The sequence below is a fragment of the Miniopterus natalensis genome, chromosome 1 (genome assembly GCF_054644295.1).
Source record: "Miniopterus natalensis isolate mMinNat1 chromosome 1, mMinNat1.hap1, whole genome shotgun sequence".
In the NCBI taxonomy this organism is placed as follows: Eukaryota; Metazoa; Chordata; class Mammalia; order Chiroptera; family Miniopteridae; genus Miniopterus; species Miniopterus natalensis.
The window spans coordinates 53,940,959-53,959,248 of NC_142081.1; the positions used below are offsets into that span (position 1 = coordinate 53,940,959).

General features: G+C 41.0%; 1 protein-coding gene across 2 annotated transcripts in view; it reads left to right on the top strand.

The window, feature by feature from the left end:
* FBN1 (fibrillin 1) overlaps positions 1-18,290 on the top strand; it is a 229,393-nt gene that overhangs the window by 190,012 nt on the left and 21,091 nt on the right. For both annotated transcript variants that reach the window (XM_016211097.2, XM_087821626.1), the window contains 10 exons: positions 2,645-2,770; positions 4,761-4,877; positions 5,696-5,824; positions 6,696-6,815; positions 8,709-8,834; positions 13,067-13,216; positions 13,588-13,653; positions 13,927-14,043; positions 16,030-16,149; positions 17,719-17,841. In XM_016211097.2, coding sequence (XP_016066583.2) covers positions 2,645-2,770; positions 4,761-4,877; positions 5,696-5,824; positions 6,696-6,815; positions 8,709-8,834; positions 13,067-13,216; positions 13,588-13,653; positions 13,927-14,043; positions 16,030-16,149; positions 17,719-17,841 — 1,194 coding nt within the window. The remainder of the gene's footprint in view (positions 1-2,644; positions 2,771-4,760; positions 4,878-5,695; positions 5,825-6,695; positions 6,816-8,708; positions 8,835-13,066; positions 13,217-13,587; positions 13,654-13,926; positions 14,044-16,029; positions 16,150-17,718; positions 17,842-18,290) is intronic.

The following is an 18,290-nucleotide window of genomic DNA, read 5'->3' on the forward strand; positions in this document are numbered from 1 at the left end:
ATTTTGTCAACAGAGCTGTTGTTATCCATGTATTTAAAAAAAACACGACAGGAAAAGTGGGGACGTCTCTGATATGAGCCACAATACCCTCGTGAAACTTGGCATTGAGACCACTTCCGTGCATTTTGCTCTTAATTTATATTTCTTTGAAACTGGGTGAAATAATTCCAGTCAAAATAAAGAATTGCTGATAATATAGAACATGTCATTTCACACCATTTAGCACTCAGGCAAGAAGTTATTTATACATCAAGACAGCATGTCCAGCCGGGGCCTGCTGGGGCTTAAGCCCTGTTAAATTTTCTTATAGAGCATTAACATAAATAAAACCCATCAGTCATTAACCAGCCATAAATGGTGTGAGTGTTGTTTGTAGCCAAAGCTCCATTTCTCTCATTCATTGAAGTCCTCGAAAGAAAGGAAACGTACTTGAATTTTGCAACTATTCAGTCTCTAGGGTTGAAGACTTCATTCTGGTAATGTCTTCATTTACATTTTACTTTAAAAATCTTTTAAAATGTCTTTAAATGCTGTCCTATACATGGCATTTTTTTAGACCTAATGCAAAATACTACTTTTTTTCCTGTGTTTAAAATGAAAAGAAATGAAATTTTTCTTCCATCATAAGATGGAATTTGAATTCATAAGTACATCATTTCAAACCCAAAATCGTGGCTGGCCATAGTACCCACAGTGTTGCTGAAAGATCCGAGAGAACAGTCAAGTAGATACCTAAGCCCAGGGTGCTGGTTGGACTTCAGGGGCTGTGCAGTTACAGCAAATGTAGCCCCCTTCTGAAATCTCTCACCAAGTGAAAGACAAGAGATAGGTTCTTCCCAACCATTTTCTTATGGTCTCATCTCTCTCCACTGACTGTGTGGGTTTTCCCCCCAATATTGTGTTTAAACCTATCTCACCCTCAAGCATAATCTCCTGGGAGTTCAAACCCTGATACTTGAGAAACCTAGTTTTCTGGTCTCTAGACAAAGTGAACTTCACAGTAAGATCTATAGATCTGCAACTTTCTGTTTTAACAATAGAATCTCAAAGTACTCCATGTTTCCTTTTTTTAAAAACTCATCATCAAATAGGCAATGTAGGAAAGAAAATTCTTGACTGGGGATCCATTTCTAAGAAGATCCTTAATGTTCTATGTTTCCTGTGGGCTCCAGAGATAAGACAGACCTGATCCCTTGCACACTTCCAGGTGTGGTGCTATCTGAGGGCACTCAAGGTTCAGGTCAACTAGGGTAGGCCCCAAGACGCACTTCCTCAAAATCAGCTTCCTTCACAGAGCTTGGGGATGGAGATCAGTTTCCTCTGCCTATCTCAGGGAGCAGTTTGCTCATTTTAAACCCATTTTCTCCAATAGGAAGAATCATAATTTGTTAAGTTAATTAGCATTTCTGCATAGGCTAGCAGTAGCTCCTTGGCTGCTTTATTCCGATTTCCCCTGTTAATAAAATATTCAACCTCACTGGAACCTTTTAAACCAGCACGGTGATTGATCACAGCTCTGAATGTTCTGTGTATTGGAAGGAAGTCCTTGTAAAAATGGCAGCCTGAGCACATGGAATGGAGGGGATACCGTCTCTTCTGGACAGGACTGCTCTGTGCAGCGGGAAGCACCCGTGGCCAGTTGCTGTCTGCTCAGGAGGCAGGGTCGACAAGCAGTGAGTTTGGTTACTCAGAGGAGAGCAGGGTACAGCTGTGCTCTGCAGCATCTGCACCCGAGGTGGAGGCCTGCCACTTGCTTTCTTTGGCGACAATAGGAAAATCCAGACGAATCGGTGCTCTTAAAATTATATTTGCCCTAAACATATCCTGAGAGCTTTAAAAATTAAATTAGAGACGTAGGTAGGCACGTAATTATGTCATGTGTGTATTCATGCAATAAATTCTGTCCTGCAGATGATCAGATTTCAGGAGAGTGACCGAGATTCAGTTGATGATTAATATAGTTTAGAGCTTAAAGACTGGCAGAAGCAAGATGGCACGGCTTTCTTTTGAATGAATATGAATGAAAATAAAGAAATACTGTTAGGACTGTCAAGTGCTAAAAGGAGCCATGTGTAGACATGAAGACTTGGTTAAAAAAGAACCAAAAGTTAGAGGAGTAAGACAAAACAGTGGGGGGAAACCGGAACCAGGGACCATGTGGGCTGTCCATCATGAAAACCTATTTTAGCAAAGGGATTTGTTTCACTTTGATATAAATTTCCAAAGGAAGCCCTAAGGGTCAATGATTTGAGGCCCCAAGTCTTGACTAGACAAAATACTTAAATTCATTCCAAAATCTGTGATGATGCTTTTAGGCAAATAATCAGATGGATTCTCTCCCAGCTTGGATGTTTCTTTCCCATTCGACTTTTAAGTTCTCTAATTTTTCAGAACATTTTTTTGGATAGTGACCCTGTATGTCATTTTTTTTTTCATGTATTATTAACATACTCTGAATATGCCCAGTAAATGAGAAAAAGTTTTAACCAATTTTGAGGCAAAAAGAAATATAATGCCAGTGTCTGTTCTACTGACTTAGTTTATAAAGAGCTAGGATGAGTCCTGAGATCAATACCTAGAAGTAATGATTCAGTTTGATTTTGAAATTTCTGCTTAAGGTGCTAAAGATGCCTTTTACCTACAGATCGTAATGAATGTCAAGAAATCCCCAACATATGCAGCCACGGACATTGCATTGACACAGTCGGAAGCTTTTATTGTCTTTGCAACACTGGTTTTAAAACAAATGACGACCAAACCATGTGTTTGGGTGAGTATGTGATATGATTTCATTTTCCCCCCATATCCTATTGAAAAACCGATTTGCCTCTGAATATATAATAGTTAATACTAAACCTTTCAATAGTTCTGCTATTTATAAAATAAAAACAAGCAGGCGTGTACGTAGCATTAACATCTTTTGGTATTTGATCTTGGGCAATCTGAACATAATAAACTTCTTCCTTGATATTCATTTGGCTCTTACAGAAAAACTTTTGACTAAGGGATAAATTTAGAAAATCTATTTAGATAAAAAAATTACTTTTTATGAACGTTAATGACCTATTTCCCTTTATAATATTTATGTGGGTTTGGCTGATTGGAACAGAGTGCAGCTTTTGAATGTTTGAACCTGAGCATTTTTTTGAGACGAGTTTGTAGTTTTTACCGGATCCTCAAAGGAAAATTTACAGATCCTACAAAGGCATAAAAAGTAGAGAAACATTTTCCTAGGGGAAAAAAGCTCAAGATTTTAAATCTCTTCCTAGGTTTTAGTAGTGAATCAGGATATTGATTTAGAATAAACTTCAAATATGTAATCGATCATTTTCTCTCTTTATCTCCTTTCTTTTTCTACTTTCAAGCAACATCTATTAAGTCTTTTGGGGACTTCATGAACATGAATCAGTTTCACAGCTGGAAAAAGAACAATCAGTCCAGTAATGTTTAAAGTGCTTAACTTTGGCTATAATTGGATTCATCCGTTAGGGAACTTCTCATCAGTTTTGTCTTCTTCAGAGCAGATATGTTTTAAATTAAAGGAGTCTGATCGCCCTGCTCATCACTGGGGACCTAACCCCTAACCTCTGCATATTAATGTGACCCAGCCCAAATTTATTTCTGTCTCTTTCATCTGAATTATCTGCAACCTCCTACCAAAGAATCTGCTCTACCTAAGCTCGGCTAAGAATGAGTCGTGGCAGAAGCTCTCGATAGCTGGCAGGGTGATTTCTCCAGATGCAGTTTGCAACCACAGACACACTCGTTGGAGTCACTCTGGAGTCAGCAATAGCCTCCTGGTTTAGGATCACAGATAATGTATCTTCATGTGCAAAATTTGAACAGAAAGGGAACCCTAACTCTGATTGCTGCACTTTGCCAGCCTGAGATGCTACCTTCCACTCCTCTCTGTCCGTATATCCTTGCCTTCCTCATTCTGCCTATCTCTTGCAAACCAGAGGTATCAACTTTCTTTCACTTAGATTTCTTATTTCCTCCTTAATGTAATCTACACCTACACCTACCTCTTTGTAAGAAAGATGTCAGCTGCTATGGCAAGATGCAAAGACATACAAGATGCCAGTGTAGCTTAACAAAATAGTTCAAGAGAAAATCAGAGGCTGGTGAAAGACAAACAATAATGTATGAGTGTATGAGACGAGCCACTTCACATGCCCTCACATTGGGATCGTTTGAGTGAGATAAGTTGTTCTTGGTGGGAGTGGTGGTGGGTTCTAGGGGTGGACCGGGAAAAAGGAGAAGACGCCTAAAATGTCAGGTGAGTTAAAAAGCTAATTTATTTTGTTGCTGATTGCAGGGTAATATCAGGTGACTCACTGATTTTTGGGAAACTGGAGTGAGAATCTTACAGGCTGAAGTTTGCCAAAGGTGGCAGCAAATCAAGACCCAGATGCGCCCAGAGTTTTTCCATTTGCAAGTGAAAAAATTTGAAAAAAGTGGCAAGGGTGGAGGATTCTAGAAGTAAATAGAATAAAATAATTCTGTCCAGTTCTCATGTCCTTAGCTTGCCTCCCTTCACATGCCAACCAAGGAAATGATTTACTCCCAGGGTTCAGAGCCTTGCCTTTTGCTGGGTTCTCACAGGGAGCTGCCACTGCTGGACCCAAGGCCAACATCAAGGAGCCCGCAGCCCACGGGGGACACTTTGTGAACTCTAACATGCCCTTTAACCCCAGGTAACCGTGCAGTCTCTCCTTCTGTTAATAATCATGTTTCTCTATGTCCTTTGCTCCTACTAGACATAAACGAGTGTGAAAGAGATGCCTGTGGGAACGGAACTTGCCGAAACACAATCGGTTCTTTCAACTGCCGGTGCAATCATGGCTTCATCCTTTCTCACAACAATGACTGTATAGGTGCGTGTGCAAAACAGCGGGTCCCCCAAGGAAGTCAGTGTTGTACGTGTTCTTTGTAGCTAGCATTGCTCCCAGGGTGCCAGCTATCTCTTTGTAATATACGCCGTCTTATGCATGACAGTTGGTTAAAGTATTTGTCAAGTAGAATGCGCTAATTAAATGTCACATGTGTAACTAAGTCCATTACTTTTATTCGAATGCTTATTAGCAGCTATATTTTTTATGTTTACTATGCTGTGAATTAAATAAATTTTAAAATAATCGAATTGATTACATTTTAAGACATACAAAAGTGATTTCTTGTACAAAAATTACAGAATTTATGAGTAATGTGGACCTGCTTGTCTACATTTCACTCTAGCCTCTCTTTAAAGAAGTAAATTATTCAATCTATTAAAACCTCCTCTTAAAACATGTACCATTATTCCTAAGTGAGTGTAATGAACCAAACATGTATTGTTCTTGAGGCTAATTTCATATCGTTTCAATTATGGGACTACTTCATAATACCCTCAGCTGTAATTGTGTATTAGTAATTCAGTTTTGCCTTTAAAATTAAACCTAAAGGAAGATTAAGGTAAACTCATATAATGTTCTAATATAAATGATCAATCTCTAATTAATAGAATTATGTAATCTTGTTAGGTTTTGACCGGCACTCAAAGCCAGGTCTAGATTTCCACTGGAATTTCTTATGGCTGAGCCAGCAAAGGCCACTGAAATTCAGAACAAGTGTTTTTCCCTTTAAAGGTTTTGATCATTGCTGGGATTATGACATTTTCTTTGGGATATATCAAAGGATATTTTTTTTTTGGCAGATGTTGATGAATGTGCAACTGGAAATGGGAACATCTGCAGAAATGGCCAGTGCATCAACACAGTGGGTTCCTTCCAGTGTCAGTGCAACGAAGGCTATGAGGTGGCCCCGGATGGAAGAACCTGTGTGGGTGAGTCCTGCCTCAGAAGGACCCTACAGAGAATGTCCCTAGAGACCCCTCAAAAAATCTTGTAGGCTCTATCACAGTCCTTCCTTCTGGAAACCTAGAGGGAAAAAAGCAGAGCAGAATTACAGTAATCCTGCCCCCAACACACGAACACATATGCCACTTTTTCCCCCTCATCTTTTATTTTTTATTTTATTTTTTATTTTAAATATATATCTTTATTGATTTCAGAGAGAGGAAGGGAGAGGGAGAGAGAGAGATAGAAACATCAATGGTGAGAAAGTCATAATTGATCGGCTGCCTCCTGCACCCCCCCACACACTAGGGGTTGAGCTAGCAACCTGGCATGTGCCCTGACCAGGAATTGAACTAAGATCTCCTGGATCCTAGGTCGATGCTCAACCGCTGAGCCGCACCCGGCCAGGCCCCCCTCATCTTTTAAAATTAAATTGTACTCACAGAGAACAGTTAAACTGTTAAAGAGTTAGACAATTAAGTTGTTCTATAAACAATTGTAATCCCTTTTCTTATATATTTTTTCAAGATAACTTTGTAATAAGTTCTTATATGACTTTTTGGCTGCTCTCAAAAATCTTCATATCCATTGACTTTTTACATGCCACACTTTTCTGGAAATACTTAATTTGTAATAGGTCAAATAAAATATGGTTGCTAGATTGCACACTCCCTCCCAAAAGCTGTTAAAGCTTATTTTTATTGAGTCGTTAATTTTTCTCCATGGTAGGGTTTTGTGGACTTTAATAATTAGTTTTATGTATTTCTTTGATTTGATTCCAGTTTCTTTGAATTTTAATTGCTCGATGGAAATCATGCCTGCTGAAACCTGTTCCTTCTTTTTATCTTTTCTTCTCAGATATCAATGAATGTGCCCTAGAACCCAGAAAGTGTGCACCAGGCACCTGCCAGAACTTGGATGGGTCCTACAGATGCATTTGTCCACCTGGATACAGTCTACAGAATGACAAGTGTGAAGGTAGGAGGCTATCGGTGTTTAGAAATAAGTAGTATTGGTTACTCAGGCATCATCAAAGTCAAAGCTTTTGTGATGGTGTGACGCTGTCTTCACTTTGTAATACTTGATCAAAAGCAAATCCAAGAGCAGAGGATGGAACTCACGGCCTCATACTTAGATGGTGAGACGAGATCATCTAATGCTCATGCTAATCCTTAATGTAGTTATTTGCTCTGTGCATAGGGGTGGTCATAGGACCCTGACTATTTTCCAATGTGCTTTTATGGATCTTGTAAAATATCTTAGGTTACATGTTTTTAAGTGCCATTAGTTTGCAACTAAAAATAGCTTTCTGATTCCAATTAAAATATTTAAGTGACCACATTTAAGGTTGGATGCACGTGACTGTATAATTTGTCTATATTATTTTGACCTATAGAGAGGTGGAAATGTGTTACTACAAGTAAATTCGCAGCAAACCTTCTAGCATTGCCTTCCTTGATACATAGGCCATTGCATTAAATGAGGAACATTAATTGCCAGAATTTTATAAATGATTAGGGTTCTTAAGAAGTCACCTAGACCATGGCCCCACCTTTGAACAGGACTGTATCTAATCCAAAATGAGTAAGAAATTTCTCCACTTTTAATATCTCATTTTAATATCAATGAGAAATTTTATTATATATCCAATTTAAATTGCAGTCAACTGAAAATATTACACATGGATACATATGATCATAATTAGGCCTAACTGCAAATTATTAAACACATTACTTTACTTTTAGATTGACTTTATTCACTCCATGATTACTGTAAACTTCTCCCAGAATGAACAGAATGGAAATATATAGAAAAAATAACAACTTCCTGAATAGTCAAGAAATGTGCCCGTTCTATAATCTTTGTCCCCACTCTTAGGAAGTCAGCATTTACAGTTAATTTCTACTCTAAGAGAAAGAAGCATAACAACGACAGAAACAGTAACCAAAAAGAAATGTTTGAGCATTTTCATGAAAGTTGGCTTTTCTTTTAAGAAAGAGTTGAATGTTGTGGTGGAGAGAGTGTGGGAATGGAATAACTCAGTCTTCAGCAGCAGTTCAGATTTGTTAATAAAGCACAGGAAGCAAGATGCAGTTATAAATGCCAAATAATAACGTGGGGTGATGAAGAGGCCGACTTTGCACCGTATAGGAAGATAATCACTTGGCCTCGCATGTTTCTAAAATATCTTCCGTGTGGTATTTACAATACTGAGCAAAGATGGAGTTAATTTTCTCACTTCCCTTTAGTTGGATTTTGTGGGAATAAAGTTGTGTAATGTGAATACATTTTTGTGTGGGTAGAACCCTTTGCATGAACATGACAATAAAAAACCCAAGATGCAAGAGATATGTGTTTTATTGGGAAAAAAAGTATTTCCATAAAAGTACTATGGTTCAGAATCAAGAGTTACCTCTTTTACATGACAAATTTTGGCTAAAATGGGAAACGATGGGTAAATCTGTTGGAAAGAGAGGGCTCTACTTTTTCTTTAAGGAAGGTGACCGTGTAATTTATTGACCAAACCAACACAATTTTGAGGTGGGCACCATTAATAATGAGGCCAGATCAACAGGTGTGAGCTAAGGACTCTCCCTGGCAAACTAGGGTGTATGGTTCCCTGAGCCATTCGCACTGATGCGAGAGTCCTCGTTGCAGATCCCATTTCTCCAAGAAGAACTGTGCAAGCTGATTTTTTAAAATCGTCGCAGCCTAGCAGTCCCACCATAGCGTTATGGCACAGGGAGCATCCTCACGATCGGGGGGACTTAGAAAGTCAGCCGCACGTGGCGTTTCCACATTTGGCTTTTGGTACCTGATGGCATGTCCTGTGTGTTTGGACTCTTTCTCACACACGTGTAATTCTTTTAGACATTGATGAGTGTGTTGAAGAGCCAGAGATCTGTGCCCTGGGCACGTGCAGCAACACCGAAGGCAGCTTCAGGTGCCTGTGCCCCGACGGGTTCTCCTTGTCCTCCACGGGAAGACGGTGCCAAGGTGAGTGCCTCTGCCGGCTTCAGGCTCTCATTGCCCTGGGTTTATGTGTCGCGGTTCCAGTTTTAAAACATGGCAAAGCTTTGATTCTTTGTGGAAGAGAAGATGGAGGGCTTTTATTCTCGCGGAGGTCTAATGACTACCATATGTCAGAAAGTTCATCTTTACTTTTAAGGCTAAACACTCATCCATCACATTACGGTTGCTTGTGCAGCAACTGTCCTGGCACCGAGACCTGTCTCTCCTCCCTAAGAACATAGACGCCGGGAGGTCAGGGAGTTGGGAATCAGCCATGAGCCACTGACTGTGGCAAAGCCTGGCGGGATCAGCCGTCAGCCACGCAGGCTGTTCCTCTGACGAGGCAACCCAGATGAATATAGGCCAAACCTAGGCTTTCAGACAGAAAAATGCAAGTCAATCCATTTGTTCCCAGGACATAGTGCCCGTCCCTTACATCACTAGTTTTCTAAGAAAAACAGAAAAGTGAATTTGAACTGACCAGGATTCTTGCTAGGTCGTAATCTGTTTGCAGGAGTAATACATGTGCACTTTTAAAAAAATCAAAAGGGAACCCTCACTTAAGTATAACACAGTGTATCGTGTCCCTGAAAACTGTTTAGATTTTACTTAACGATGCAATTGTGTGTGTCTGTCCACTTTCACAGACTAGTTTGATGAATTCAGGACAAAAACCACCCCACGCAAACACACACAGTTCTCTCCCCACCCCTCTAGCCCTGCCCCTGTGCCTTTTTGTTGTTTTTGTTTTATTTGTTTAGTTTTTTCTTGTTGTGTGTGTGTGTGTGTGTGTGTGTGTGTTGCTTCCATATTACCAAATGGGAGCCAATGGATATCACTTAAGAGTCTAAAAATTGTTTTTGAAGTCTCAGCCCTGCCATTTTTAGCCTAGGGCAAGACATTCAATCTTTTTAAACAACAATAGTAATACCTGCCCAACAAGTCTTATTGGACAGGTGACAAAGTTTTGTCAGTTTCTGAGTCCTTCATAGACTCTTGTTGTGATTCTAATCAATTAACTTTATTTACTTTACCATTAGTCATTTTAGTCACCTAGTATTTACAAGTGAGAAAGGGGAGAGTTGAAAATTCTCTGCTTGGTTTGATCTTATAGGTAGTTATTGGAAGCCCACGTGGATTTCGAGGCTGTGGGTGGGGTGGTGCATGATTGAAGCAGATACTCAGTCCGGATGGTACAGACCAGCCAGATAAATTCTAACTTCTACTCCCTGGTTTTTGTGTGCCTTTGGCTTGGTCTGAATTTGGAAAGAAAGCAGTGAGAAACCAGGTGTGAATCTGCCGATGTGGCAGGCCAGAGGAAACTCAGAGGCTATTAATTCAATTTGCACTGGCCTGTCACAGAGCAACTAAGGCTGCAGGAAGAATCAGCCCAGCCTGTGAGCAGCCCTGCCACATGCTCAGCTCCAAGAGGCAGAGCCAGAATGGAGGAATGCAAGTGGGGAAAGCGACCGTTGCGTTCTGAAGAAATTTCAAAGGTCATTAAGGGCTCTTTGCAGATGGACTGGTAAACAGGCATCCCAGCGAGCTCTAGTTAAAGTGTGTGGGCAAGCACAGCTCTCTTTCCCAATGCAAGGCACCTTTGATTAATAAAACAATTTTAGAGAATTGCCACAAGCGAACGGAAATCTCCCACAGAGCACAGATTTTATTGTAGCCAGGGAATTAAGACCTGGGTTTTTCTTATAAGATGACAAATTAGGAATCAGGCTTCCATTGCCCATGAAATGAGAAAACTCCACAGAACTACAGATAATGTTTTGGAGGAACAAATGTGATGGACCCTGGCACCTGAAGGTCACAGATGTAAATGAACCGCTCCCACTTACAGAGTTCATTGAAGGGAATTTGTCACTTTGACTCACCCTAAACTTCATGTGTTTGAGCCTCTGTGTAATGCCTAGATTTTTTTTCAGCAGGTGGGGCGATGGAGTGGTGTTAGGGAGGCTGGGCTAGGGAACAGGGCCAGTGATAAAAGTAAGAGAGAATGAAAATTTTAGCAGACTAGTATTAGAACATGCACGTGTCTAGGTTTCAAAGAAACATTACAAGCTGGAAGACAAAGGAAGGAATTAAGTTTTAATATATTTATTGAGACATACTAGTGAGTAATCACTAAATTATGTCTTAGGACAGTTGTAGGCATAAATAAGAAAACCAGAACCAATAAACACAAAACTGTGTGTGACAATGAACTTGAAGAATAAAGCCAATTAAAAGGTGTCCTTGTCCTGGCCGGTGTGGCTCAGTTGGTTGGAGCGTCATCTTACACACCAAAAGGTGGTGGGTTCGATTTCAGGTCAGGGCACATACTCAGGTTTCCGGTTCAGTCCCTAGTTGGGGTGCATGTGGGAGGCAACCAATTGATGTTTCTCTCTCACATCGATGTCTCGCTCTCTTTCTCCCTCTCCCCCTCTCTCCTTCCCTTCCTCTCTCTAAAAATGAATTTAAAAAATATATTTTTTAAAGTGTCCTTCAGGAAACTATAGTTTGTTAAATCTTGAAGCTTCTCAGCAAAGCAAACATTTGGCTGGCAGATATGCTGCCGGACAAGGGTTGGCTTTTTATTTTTTTAAGTATATCTTTATTGATTTCAGAGAGAGGAAGGGAGAGGGAGAGAGAAACATCAATAATGAGAGAGTCATTGATCGGCTGCCTCCTACACGCCTCCTGCTGGGGATCGAGCCCGCAGCCCGAGCACGTGCCCTGACCGGGAATCGAACCCCAGTCTCCTGGATCCTAGGTCAGTGCTCAACCACTGAGCCACATGCAGCCGGACAGGACTGGTTTTTAACTGCTCTTGACCTTCCAAAGAGTAGTTGACTGAAGGGTGCCTGTGAGGTCCTGTCCGTACAGATGTGGAATCAAAGTAGAAACTAGGGAGATCATTTATCTGGAAAAGTTGGTTGAAGAAGTTGAACAAGTTCATTGGGGAGGCCAGTTGAATTAGATTTACCAGAGCCTGGTAAATCAGACAGACAGACAGATATTTTTACCTTTGCAACTCAGTTATTCTTACATTGTTTCATTTGTTGTGAAATAAAAGCTGGTAAAATTGTCCTAACAGAAATGCATAGGTGGCTATAATAGTATACTACCGGAAATTGGAAAACAGCAACAGGAGAGAGCAGACCTGATCAAAAATGAAAAAGGGGCAATTGTGCAAAATGGATGTGAAAGCATTTCCTTAAAACCTGCAGATTTTGCCTCTATGTAACTCGAGAGGAGTTTGCAAGGCTCTGGAAGTCAAGTTTGAGGGAAAACACACTCCATCCAGGCTCTTGGATGAGCTCACTTTTTAGAGTCACCCAATTTGTGCTATAAGAAATGGAAAAGTCAGTTGCCAAAATTATGTCAAGCAAAGTTAGAAAATTCTGTAGGAACTAGGTCCCATATTCCATGTTGGAGTCACCAAGAAATAATCAATATTAAAGAAACATACTGCCTGAAAGATGGTTCTCCCTCCCGTTCGCTCATCTCCCTGCCCTCCTCTTTACCTTCCCTCTCTCTGTTAAGCTAAACGAGCTTTTGTTTGTGTGTGTGTTCATGTGTCAAACCCTGCAGAAAGCTCCACATCCATTTTGTCGGCAGCAGCCACATGAGTAGCTGCTTCAGTAAATGACCAGTGTGTGGTATTCTGACTAGTCCACAGAATTCCCACATCTTTATTTGCTCTATGCCTGGAATCCGGGGTTTTAGTTTGGCTCTAGGGCTTGGGGGACACACAATAAACAGCATAGTGTGATACCACAGTGAGTACTAGAACTGGGAGGCCTACCTTCACCTAGTGTGCTTGCTAAATGTTATCCCAAACATGTGTAAGCAGAGCTCCCAGTGAAGGGATCTTGTGAATGACTCCATCTCTGGCTGTCCCCATCCTGAAGTCACTGAGGATGTCAGTTTTGAAATGTGACAGTGTTCATTTGTATTATTCACATCAGGTCATTTGGGAGAACTGGCTAAAATGAGAAATTATATGATGAAAGTTATGTAGATTTGTCCATCAGATCTCACTACAGAGGTTACCTATGACTTGGAAGCGCTCAGCTCAGTTATGATTATAATCGCTTAAGGAGTATTACTCTAGTTATGAGAAGAGAACACATTTAACAGAATGGCCAGTTTCTTATTCACTATTTATTCTACATGAATGATTTAGTAAGAAAGCAACTGAAGGGCCTCTTGAATTTGTGCTCCAGATCTGCGAATGAGCTACTGTTACGCGAAGTTTGAAGGAGGAAAGTGTTCATCACCCAAATCCAGGAATCACTCCAAGCAGGAATGCTGCTGCGCCTTGAAGGGAGAAGGCTGGGGGGATCCCTGCGAGCTGTGCCCCACTGAGCCCGATGGTACGTCTACATCTGCGTTTCTCTTTGGCCCATTCAAGGTGCACATTGGCCATGAGATAAACAAGACCATAGACCTTCGGGAAAATAAGACAATTTAACTCTAAGTTTAACTAAAATGTTTGTTAAATTTATTTTATTTCAGAAGCGAGGTAGTTCTTTTCCTTTCAACCATGTTATGAATCGGAGCTGCCCAAGTAGTGGACACAGCAGCTCTGGGAGCCTTGTTTACTGTCTCTGGTTTTGGGGCTTGTCTTGTTCATTCTTTCCCAATATGTAGAGCATGTGGCAGTTTGGCCACTACATAATGCTTGGGGAGGAGCTTGTAGCTGTTGCCACTGGTCTATCTATTAACGAGTATGTCTCCACCACAGAGGCCTTCCGCCAGATCTGTCCTTATGGAAGTGGGATCATCGTGGGACCTGATGATTCAGCAGTTGGTGAGTGGCCTGTGCTAGATTCTTAGCATTTCTAAATATCAACTAGCCTCTTCCTTGCTCAATTCCAGTTATTTGTATTTCTCCACATCTTTCTTCAAAAATTAAGCTCTATTCCTTTGTCTTCTCCTTTAGGTACCAATTGTATTATTGTATTGCATTTGCAATATTGTGATAAATATTTCATGGGTTAAACACTGAAATGATTATAATTTACCTCTGTGTTTAAAAAAACAATACCTTGTTATTTACTATTTTTCCTCTCCTTTGCTTAAGATATGGATGAATGCAAAGAACCTGACGTCTGTAAGCATGGACAGTGCATCAATACGGATGGCTCCTATCGCTGCGAGTGTCCCTTTGGTTACATTCTGGAAGATAATGAGTGTGTGGGTGAGTAATAAATTGGTTTCTTCCATTGGGACTTTACAAATTAAAAATTAAGCTATATAGCATTCACAAGAGCAAGTATAAGTACCAAGATGGAACAGAAATAAGTTTTGTTTCATTCATTTATATGTCATTCCTCTAGCAATACTAGCTGAGGCCCCACTATGTGCCAGGCACTTTGTTAGGCTCTGTGGATACAGCAGTGAACCAAGCCAACATGGTCCTTCCTCACATGGTCCTTAAGTCTAATGGGGAAGACAGATGCTGGACACATTTGAAGAGATAGTGGAAAGGACAATATTATAATGAAAGTCTTTCTGAAATTTAAAAAAAAAAAAGGTGATGGTCGTAATCTTATTCTTTCCATATGTAAAATACAAAATTTACCCTGATTTATTATACTTAGTAATATGAAATGCTGTGTACACAGTATAATTCCTCTTGTTTTAACCTTCTTATTAAAATTTCAAAGAATGACTTCTATGGCTCACCTTTGACGTCTTAATCCACACTAATTCCAAGTGGACTCCAAGTACTATGTTTAGCTAAGAAATCCAAACCTGAATTAATAATGGCATAAATGCTATGAGTTTGTGTGCATGAGAAAGTGTTATTTCCATACAAGGAATCAGAGTGTGAGGATTTCAGCTGCAGTGATGGCTATGGGAGCTAAAGCAAGTTCTTTTTTTCTTTTTCTTTTTTAATATATCTTTATTGATTTCAGAGAGAGGAAAGGAGAGGGAGAGAGAGACAGACAGAAACAACAATGATGAGGGAGTCATTGGGGATTGAGCCTGCAGCCTGGGCATGTGCCCTGACCGGGAATCGAACCTCGATCTCCTGGATCCTAGGTCGATGCTCAACTGCTGAGCCACGCCCGGCCGGGCATGAAGCAAGTTCTTTAGGCTTCCCGATGTAATGTTATGCGGATGGACTAACTTATTTCTAATGACCTTATAGCTCTGAAAATCAATGATATTGTGATTTTTATCAACTTGAAGGAGATATACTACCCTTTACAGGGAAATGGTAGCACAAAAGCTAAGTTGTCAGTGTTTTCTCTCTGGCATCTCCAGTAAGTGCTGCTATGTCTGCGAGAGGTGAGCCTCCCCACTCAGGGTCCCTCTGCCGTTTTCTCTTGCTTTACTCGCTGAACTCAGAACCCAGCATAAGATAGAGCCTGATGATAGTTCATTACTTTTCCGTGCCTTACATAGCTAAAATGCAATGTTTATTTCTCAATTTTTCCCCCAAAGGAAGGTATTTTCCCCAAGAAATGTTTCAGAAAGAGGATTCTAGGTAGATGGGTTGGAAGGCATATGTATATATTTTGGACCTCCTTGGTAAAACTTGTTTTCTCTCCACAGTTATTTAGAGAGATCATACCCTAAACGTATTTCTTTCTAGACTGTCTTCTGGCTAATGTAAACCATCTGGTTTCAACAGAATCAACAAAATCTACTTGAATCTTGATTTTACCCAGTGTATTAATTTTGCTCAACCCTGGTCTCTTGTTTTGCATCAGTTTAGTCTTCTACTTTATATCTGGCAAAGGTCCATCATGTTTAAGGCTTCTTGGAGAGGGCTGTAATGTAAGGCCAAACTGGAGATGTATTTCCAGCTTTAAATAAGTGAAAACCTTTGACTTGTGAGAGAAGCACTGTTTTAACCCTTTGAGAATCTATCCCCACTAGAAGATTTACTTCTTTATAAAGTGGCAGGCTGGAGAAACTCACAGAAAACAGCACTGTGAGGGCCAGAAGCCCAGGTACTGTCCCTGTCACCGCCACTGCCACTTAGCAAGTCAAATTTCACAGCTGCAAAGCTGTGGTAATAGGACATGTGCATTCTTTCTCTGCAAGGGCAGAATGAGAATAGAGTAGAACATTATGGGTTGAAATATTCTGATAGAATGAAAGGTATTACTCGAGTCCAAGCCCACTTTCCCTCAGTTCATCGTGTTTTGAATGCACTCCTGGTCACTTGCAGATACTGATGAATGTTCTGTGGGCAATCCTTGTGGAAACGGAACCTGCAAGAATGTGATTGGAGGTTTCGAATGCACCTGCGAGGAAGGATTTGAACCTGGCCCGATGATGACTTGTGAAGGTAAGCCTCTTAAACGCAGGATAGTTGGTTACGTGTCCTGATCTTGGAGGCAGCAGTTGGGTGATTATAATTCTTAATATGAAATACCACTCAGGATGTATAGAATAGAGAACCTCCGGGCCCGATGGGCCATGCCGTCATTTCTTCTCCGTGTGGCCTCCTCTCTGCAGGGAGTATCTGAAAAAGATGGAGGTGGCTCATGGCACAAGTTATGCTGCAGATTAGGCCGAGTTCTTAGTGGTGTCTCCTTCCTGCTGATGTTTGGATACAACTCCTGTCTTGTTTACAACCTTCTTTCTTATTTTTCACTTTCCCCTTCTCTTTTTATTTTCATCTACCATGCTCCCTGTCTTTTCCTTCTCTTCTTTTTCTTTTCTGTTCATAGAAGCATCTGCACACTGAGATACCACCAACATCCTACAGCCATCACAGCAGAAGAGACTGTATGCTCTCAGTGTCTGCCAGTGTGTCTGGAAGAATGAATGGAGAGAAGGAAAAGGGAGGGAGTGTCTGGAAGAGTGGTTCTCAAAGGGTGGTCCCTGGACCAGCTACAGCAGCATCACCTGTGAACTTGTTAGGGATTCAAAATTTTTAGGCCTCTCCCCAGACCTCCTGAATTAGCAGCTCGAAGACTGGGGCTCCGCAGCCCCCCAGGTGATTCTGATGCATTTTTCAGTTGAGAACTACTGGTCCATGAAAAGAATGAAGGGGAGTTGAAGGGAAAGGGTAACGTTGGTATTAAAACCAGCTCTGCGTTAGCGATAGGGCCCATTGAGACCCACTGTTGAAGTTGTGGGTGGATCTTTCAAGGCTGTGATTACATCATGATCTGGGGTCTCACTGGTGATCTCGGTTGGCATCAGCGGCCTTAGCATGATAATCAAGATGGTCTGTTTTAACCCTGATTTTCCAAAAACACATTATGATGGTTTCAAACTATGGTTTCAATCTACAGAAAACACTTTGACCCACTAACGGTAAAGTCATTCCCATCTATTTAAGGCTCTAACCTGGGCATCAGTGGGAACTAAGTATCTCTGTAAGTGTGTAATAATTCAGAACACTGTTTGCTTGGACATAAAAATCACTGTTATTTCACAGAAGCCTCTTCTATATGGGGAAAGGGAGGTGGTTAACAATCTCAGAGGGGTCTGCTTCTGTCCTGACAGCAGTTGATGTGGCAGTTGTTTTGGCCGAATGGGGTAAAACTGATCACCACTCCATGTGATTTTGGGAGTGACTAGTGATCCACTTGAGGCTTCAAAGCCAGAATTTTAGAAAAGCTCCCTCTATATCGGGTGACCTATAATTTCTCATCCATCTAAATAACAATTCAGAATGACGCAAGGACAACAAGCATAAACTTGACTGTGCTGGGAGAATCGGGACGCATGGTCACCCTACTTATACCGATTATAAAATAACCAGCTCATCTTTTAATTCCCTGAGAGCCAGAGACTGCTTGGTCCATTATGATGACAATGAAGCATTTCAGCTTTTGGTAAAAGTAGATTCCTTTGTGTGGTTGATGTCCATAATCCATTATTTTTCTTGCTACCTCTGCTGCAGATATAAACGAGTGTGCCCAGAATCCTCTGCTCTGTGCTTTCCGATGTGTCAACACTTACGGGTCATATGAATGCAAATGTCCTGCTGGATATGTTCTGAGAGAAGACAGAAGGATGTGCAAAGGTGAGATAGCCATGTTCAAGGTCATCCAGGCCAGGGGGCTCTAACACTGTGATGGGAGATGCCCCTCCAAAGCTCCCAACTACAGAGGAGGGCTGGGAGCTGAGGAACACTGCTGCAGTCCATGGACATCAGGAGGATGTCGTTACTACCTTTCCTAGTAAATTGTCACTTGAGGCTTCAAGCTGAGTGAGGGCTGCGCTGTGGATCCTTCTTAGTTCACTCTGTGTTGCATACCAGGCGCGCTGCAAATGGGAAGCTATAAAGAAGACATTTCCCCATGTTCAAGACGTTCAATAGGAAGAGGTTGAGATGGAGATATTCAATTCATCAGAGAGGATTAAAAATCTTGCTTCCTGCTTTTGAAGAAGTTTCCAGTTAATTAGGGGCAATTTCTTCACGTTTATAGGTGGTTAGAAGACTTCTTATTCTTTGGAGGCCACAGAGCCCAA